Source organism: Dendrobates tinctorius, unplaced genomic scaffold, assembly GCF_039654945.1.
Source record: "Dendrobates tinctorius isolate UK_male_01 unplaced genomic scaffold, ASM3965494v1 ptg000241l, whole genome shotgun sequence".
NCBI classification, from domain to species: domain Eukaryota; kingdom Metazoa; phylum Chordata; class Amphibia; order Anura; family Dendrobatidae; genus Dendrobates; species Dendrobates tinctorius.
This window is the reverse complement of record NW_027361908.1, coordinates 29,215,779-29,223,138: the sequence shown is the minus strand read 5'-3', so window position 1 is coordinate 29,223,138 and position 7,360 is coordinate 29,215,779. Positions and strand designations below refer to the sequence as shown.

General features: G+C 43.4%; 1 protein-coding gene across 1 annotated transcript; it reads right to left on the bottom strand.

Moving 5' to 3' along the window:
* Nucleotides 1-2,105: 2,105 nt before the first annotated feature.
* On the bottom strand, nucleotides 2,106-3,478 carry LOC141060584 (uncharacterized). Its single transcript, XM_073556869.1, has 3 exons — nucleotides 3,277-3,478; nucleotides 3,042-3,192; nucleotides 2,106-2,960 (listed from the first exon to the last, which is right to left on the bottom strand). The coding sequence occupies exons 1-3, from the start codon at nucleotides 3,407-3,409 to the stop codon at nucleotides 2,291-2,293; spliced, it is 954 nt and encodes a 317-aa protein (XP_073412970.1). The 5' UTR covers nucleotides 3,410-3,478; the 3' UTR covers nucleotides 2,106-2,290.
* Nucleotides 3,479-7,360: the final 3,882 nt, after the last annotated feature.

Below are 7,360 nucleotides of genomic sequence, written 5' to 3'. Positions count from 1 at the left end.
GATGAAGCTAGATTTGCATTTGTGTTGTGGGTTTCGCTTTAAGAGCTGATATTATCTGGCAGAATCTGTGTCCTGGGGGCATCATGTGAAGTTCGTAGGCGTTGGCATAGTAACTGGATGTGCCTGCGCATATCCATGAGCTTAACTGCCATTTCAATCGCCTCAGGGCATGTTTTGTCTGTGGCAAAATGTCCCCATTGAAAAGCATTGAAACAATTCATTCCAATGACGGGAAAATGTTTTTTCAAACGCAAATTGCGCAAAAACTACAAATCCGATCGACACGAAAAATTCTTAGCACACCACTGATGGATGCTGGCTTCGAAACAACACCTCAACGGAGTCTGTGCGTGTAGCAGTTCGGGCCGCATTAATTGCGGAAATCAACTGAATAATAAGAATAAATTAGCAGCGTTCGGATTACAACATAGTGTTTTTTTCAAACCACTATAATTAGGGCATTTCAAATATGCTGCTAGAACTGCTCATCATCTAGTTTCTGTCCAAGTACAGTCACCAAGTGCTATTGGAGGATGTGGTGACAGATAAATAAGAGGGACCAGATTCTAAGGAAAATTTAGAAAGAGGGAACATGTAAAATTTTGATTAGTAAAGTGAGGTGATAGACTTATCTAAACAGATATGTTTTTAAAGCATGTTTAAAAATTGGTAGCTAAATATTATTCGGATCGTGCAGAGTAGTGCCTTCCAGAAAACTGGTGCAGCACAAGAGAAGTCTTAGGCCATGTGCAGACGTTGCATATTTTTGGTCTCATTTTTCTGCACAAAAAATGCAGCTGCTGGCAGAAAACGCATGGTGGAATGTCTGCGTTTTTGATGCGGTTTTATAGCGTTTTTTATGCGTTTTTTAAGCGTTTTTTGTGATGCGTTTTTCTTGCGTTTTTCAAACAATTTTCCATGCATTTTCTATGCTGATTTCATGCATATTTTGTGCGGTTTTGCTTGTGTTTTTCTACCTGATTTGTCTCCCTTTTTTGAAAGCAAAAATAAAGAGAAGAAACTTCAAAATCGAAAAAAAAAAAATGATGTCACTTCCTAGTCCAACCTCTTTCTCCATTTTGGATTCGGCACACTTTCGTAATCATGAGTGCTAACCTTGAAAATGATCGGAGTGAACAACGAAGCACACAGCATGGCGAAGAACATGGTGAAACTAATGTATGGCTACACAGGCCACAACGCCTCCAAGCTTTTGGAGTATTGCTTGATTATCTGAATCAGCAAAGACTCCAGGTAAGCAACACTATATGTAAAAATATTGTTTGTGAGTCCTCATCACACATAGTGAGATTGCTAGCGAGGTCGCTGAAACATCACAGCTTTTGTGATGCAACAGCGACGTCGCCAGCCATCTTGCTACATGTGATGGATATGGGCGACCGCCCCCCTGTTGGATATTGCTGATTGAGCTTCAATGTCCTGTCCATTTTTTGATCGGTTTTGTTCCGCTGGCCTCATGCATTGCTATGTTTGCTGACAATGAGCGACTGCGATGGTGGCGCAAAATTCAAGGACGCAGGCTGGAGTCATCAGATTAGCTGCTGTGTGGCAAGGTCCCAATGACCGCTGAGGTTACGGCTTGCCGTATAGTGGCTGTGTAAATTGAATAGATCTGCGTGTTGAGTGAACAGGTAGTGACGTACCAACCATCTTTAGGTCTCATCGTTTTCCTCAGCGCTGGAGCATTGTAGACTCTCACGGGACCTTAACCCAAATTATTTTATCTTACTTGCAGGCCAGAAAGAGAACCAGAAGAATGTGGGTAAACCCCATTGTGGCAGAACGTACAGGAAAGGGTCACTTTCGTGTGCTATACAAAGATTTGAGAAGGTAAGTTACCCATATGTGAAGAGAATTTGTTATGTAAAATTTTGGAAACTACAAATCTGTATGTGATGTAACTTATTTTTTTTTTTAACAGATATCCCGAGACATTTGTGTCCTTTTGCCAGCTCACCATCCCGGCATTTGACCTGTTCCTGAGCATTATGGGAGAAGACCTTATGATATTTTTCCACAACTAATAATAAAACAAATTGTAAATCTTAATTTATTATAAAACCAATAAAAGACTTAATGACCAACATAGTCTTTTTCTATTTTTTTTTTAAATATAAAATCTTTCAACAACAAAGAAAAGGTTCAACAAACACAAGTGTTGTCCGAATATGGCCTCGCAAAACGGTGACAGCAGGTCTGGTGTCAGCAACGCAGAACTAATGAAGGTAATGGAGGACTTTGTCATCCAGGACCTGCCTTATGCCCTAAACTAGTTGAGCAAGATGTAATCTTGGTAACTCATGTTTTCAGAGTTAACATCTCCATAATAAGAATAGTTAACGGGAGGTCGCTGATACCGTTGGTCATCACGCTGTTGTTGTGGTGGTGGTGGTGGTGGCATTGGTGGTTGTGGAGGCGGCAATGGTGGTGGTGGTGGACGCCTTGATCGAACACTTTGTGTGGCCCCTATTACAATATCTGCTAAAGGTGAGATAGGCGAAGGGTCTTCAAATTCTGACAGTATTGCATTTACTACTGTCATAAACTTAGTCTGCCTTTCCGCTGACAGTAACCGAGCTTTGCTGGCTATGCTGGCACCAAAAAAATCCAAGTGATCTTCCCTGGAAGATTTATTGATTAGATCTATGGTGTCATTAACCCTTTTTGTAGTCACATCCATTTTTTTTTGGGTTTTGGCCTTGCTTTTTTTGGCCAGTGGCTCGGTTACTGTCAACGGATTGGCAGCTGTTTGACTGTTTGGGTCAGCAGTATTTTGGGTCTCTGCACAAGATGCCATCCCTGAAGATGACGCAGCCGACACTACACCAGATGTACAGGGAGACTCAGGTTCACAGAATGAAGACCCATCCATAGAATCTGTGGATCCTGCGGCCTCTTGGCTGGCATCTTCAGGAAGCGGCGAAATGTTTCCATCAGTGCTGTCATAAAAAAAGATAACAGTTTTCAGTGATAATTCAAATTTTATAATTTCAACATTGAAATTATATCTAAATATTCACCTCCTCAAAGTCCTGCTGGTTAACAAGAAACACATATCCTTATACAAGCTGAATTTTATTTTCGCCGGTGAAGATCCACTGGTGCCAATCTTGGCTTGGATTTTTTGAAATCGATCTCTCACCGATCTCCAGCGTTGCTTAACATCATGCACTAAAATGTAAAGAAAAAACACATTATGATCCGTTTAAAAATGAAGAGCTGGTCTGTATAACCAACATAACAAAATGTACTTACTAATTTTCTGCTGCAGGGCAACGCTGTACCCATCAAATTCATGATACAGCTGTCGGCAGATTCGGGACCAACACATATCACGTGTATACTTGTCTTTGTAGGCCTCATCGGCCGGGTCCCAGATAGCTGGCATGTCGCTTATCTGTAATGGATAAGAATATGTTATTTATATCTTCATATTTAGTTTGTTAGCATACATACAATGTCGTACACACACACACAGTCACGTACACACACTTCCCTCACGATGTGATAGCATCGGGCACACATATCCGTCAACTCCTGGACAGTCTGAGTTGCAACGTAACATTGGTGGATGGAGCAAGACATGATGTCCCAGGGTGTCAATCGGATTATGGGGAATGGACGGTCCAGGCCATGGCTTAACTGCCTTCATCTATCAAGAACTGCTGACACACTCCAGCCACATGAGGTCTGCCATTGTGGAACCTAGGGCCAACTGCACCTGGAGGGCTGTGTGCCCCGACCAAGAAAAACCACCCCACACCATTACTGACCCAGTGCCAAACATGTCATGCTTAATGATGCTGCAGGCAACAGATCACTCTGTATGTTGTCTCCACACTCTGTCATGTATGTCACATGTGCAGAGTGTGAGCCTGGTGCCTGCGCCATCCTTCAGCATGACCGTTTTAGCAGTGGGTTATTAATAATGGTGTGGGCTGGTTTTTATTTTGAGGGCAATGTGTAGTATTGAACTGAAACACGCGCATGGAGGCCACACACAATACTAAGGTGAATTAGAACTAGATTACACATTCCTTTGTGTTTTTTTCAATCCAAATACAGGCCTCCATTGTTTTACAAATTTGCTCGCTATGGATGTTTTTTTTAAAACAGCTGTGGGGTTGATATTCAAGGCTGGGAAGATTCTACCCTTTCCCAGGATACCAAAAAACAGTCCACATTTACTTGATTTAGCATTCTGCACTTGAACAAAATGGCGTGAGCCATCGCCATTTTGTTCAAGTCCAGAACGGCAAAGCCAGTAACTGGGGCTTGATTTTTGGTATTCTGGGAAGGGGATAATCGTCCCAGGCTTTGAATATCAACCCATCGCTGTCATCTGAGCCTTTGATGGCTAATAGAATATGTGGCCCCCCACCCAAAAAAAATTACGTGGGGTCCCCATATATTTTGTTATTCATCAAAGGCTCTGCTGACAGCGGCGGGTTGATATTAATACCCTGGGAAGATTAACCTCTTCCCAGGCTACCAAAAAACAACACGTAGTTGCTGTTTGTCCCTGTCTGGACTTGAAAAAAATTGGCGTGGGCTCCCGCCCAATTTTCAAGTCCAGAGAGGAAAAGCAAGCAAGTGTGTGCTGATTTTTTGTAGCCTGGGAAGAGTTTCATCTTCCCAGGCTATGAATATCAACCCGCCGCTGTCAGCAGAGCCTTTCATGGCTATTCCAATAGGGGGACCCCCCCCCCAAAAAAATGACGTGGGGTCCCCCTATATTTTTTAGCCAGAAAGGCTATGCCGACAGCTGCGGGCTGATATTCATAGCTGAGGAAAGGGCCATGGATATTGGCCCCCCCCTGGCTACAAATATCAGCACGCATCCACCCCAGAAATGGCGCATCTATCAGATGCGCCAATTCCGGCACTTAGCCCCTCTCTTCCCACATCCCGCACCATGGCAGCGGGATGTGGGGTAATAAAGGGTTAATGTCACCTTTGATTGACAGGTGACATTAAGCCGGGTTAATAATGGAGAGGCGTCAAGAAGACGCCGATCCATTATTAATCCTATAGTTTAATATGAAAAATAAAACACACAGAAAATGTTTTTTTAATGTTCTTCATTTAACCATACTTACCCATAAAAAACCATAACCTGTAAAAAAATAAAATAAAAAAACACTAAAATACCAACCAGTCCGACGCAATCCATTTAAAATCGAGTGTCCCACGTCGATCTCTAGTGGAGAACAGTCACATCAGTAGATGTGACTGCTCTCCACGGGTTAAAAAGTCACACTGACAGGAGAAAGTTCCTGCAGTGTGACTGCGCATGCGTGAAAGTGAGTTAACCGGAGTTCAATGAACTCCGGGACTCAGTTTACGGCAATAACGACAGGTCAATTACCGTAAAGTGAGCTCCCGGGCCGTAAAGTGAGCTCCCGGACCGTAAAGTGAGGTCCTGGAGTTCATTGAACCGTCGGGAAACCCACCGCCGACCAGCGCACACTGCAGGAGCAATTTAACTCTTGCAGTGCATCACCGGAGGACATCGTGGGACAGAACCTTTTTTTTTTTTTTTACATTTTAATGGGAGACCAGTGAGGGAAGGCTTCGGGCAGGCGAAAGTGGTATGTGGTAAGTATGTGTACATGTTGCGTGTTGTATGTACTGTTTGCTACGTGTGTGTTTTTTTAACCCATTGTGGTCATCCGCCTGACGATGGGAAAACTCTCCCATCATATTTGGATGAGAGAGGTGTCCCATCCAACGAATGACCACAATCTGTCACTACAGACACACAGACTGACGCACAGACTGACACACACACACAGACTGACACACACAGACATAACTTACCAACTCAACCATGCGCCTCACATCCATCCCCATATTACGGTACGACTCCATTTTATTTTCATACAGCATACACTTCCTCCTTCCTGTTCCGTCACTTCCCTTTCCTGCGTTTTTGGATAGCAAATCAGCAGCAAAACCGCAGATCTTTCTTTGATCAGCGGTTTTGCTGCGGAATTGAAAGATAGAATGGGAGTCTATGGGTGCAGAACCGCAGCGGAACCGCAGAAAAGAAGTGACATGCTGCAGAAAATAAACCGCTACGTTTCTGTGCGGTTTTTTCCGCAGCATGTGCACATCAAGTCTGCGGATCCCATAGACTCCCATTATAGGTGCACTACACTGCGGATTTTAGGCTATTCCACGCGGTACAAACCGCGGCGGAACCGCAATTAAATCCGCAACGTGTGCACATGGCCTTAGGCTGGAGTCACACAAAACGAATAAAAAATGGATCCGATTTTAACGGCACGAAGATTTCTTCTCCAGAGATCCGTCTGTCATCCCATTTTCCGGCGATGAACCGATTTTATTCGCATCTAAGCATCAAATTGACATCCAATGCCAATGCCCGATGCTCTTTCCTGTTGACCTGGAGAAGTCTTGTGATTTAATCGCAAGTCACACGTGTGGTGCGTTTTCAATGCAATTTTTAATCGCATCCATAGACTTGCATTGTCGAATCCGATCCGAAAATCGGTGACAATCACAGCATGCTGTGATTGTCTCGGTCCGAGGAACGGATCCAATAAAAAAACGCATGATGGGAGCAGCACCATAGAATATCATTGGGACGAATGCAATGCGATTTTTTTATCTCATTACATTCTTCCGATTTTATCGCTAGTGTGACTCCGGCCTATGGAAGATTTTAGTCTCAGACCTGTGGCAGAATAGAGAGCACGGATAGGGTGGTAGACAGAAATGAGGAACGAGACACAGTAGGGTGGTGCAGGACTAATGGTTGGCTTTGTGGGTGAGAGTGATAAGTAATATTGTACTCTTTTGCAAATGGGTAACCAATACAATAACTAACACAAGGTGGAAGCATCAGGTAAGATAAGTGAGTGACTGGATACACGGAATAATGTAAAGTTCTGTGTCAAATATGAGCCCAAGACATGAAGCATGATGTCTACAAAAACATCTCCTTACTCTGGAAGACTAAACTGCAATGTTATGTTTTAGGCTATGTGCACACGTAGCGTTTTAAAACGCTCACTAAAAACCGGACTCCTTCCCAGAAATCACGCGTTTTTTTCCGCGCGATTTCACCGCGATTTTACCGCGATTATGATCGCGATTTTGCCGCGATTTTCGCGTGCGATATTCAAGCACTTTCCAAGCGATTTGAAGCATCGCTTGGAAAGTGATTGACAGGTTGGTCACACTCGTCAAACATAGTGTTTGACAAGTGTGACCAGGTTTTTACTATTGAGGCCGCCTATGCGGCTTCAATAGTAAAAGATAGGATGTTAAAATGCTAAAAAAAAAATAAAAAATCGGGGTATATTTACCTTCC

Coding starts and splice junctions, on each gene's coding strand:
- LOC141060584 (XM_073556869.1), bottom strand. CDS start 3,409: ATGCCAGCTATCTGGGACCCGGCCGATGAGGCCTACAAAGACAAGTAT. Junction 3,193..3,276: donor TGCCCTGCAGCAGAAAATTA/GTAAGTACATTT, acceptor TTTACATTTTAG/TGCATGATGTTAAGCAACGC. Junction 2,961..3,041: donor ACCAGCAGGACTTTGAGGAG/GTGAATATTTAG, acceptor TTTTTATGACAG/CACTGATGGAAACATTTCGC.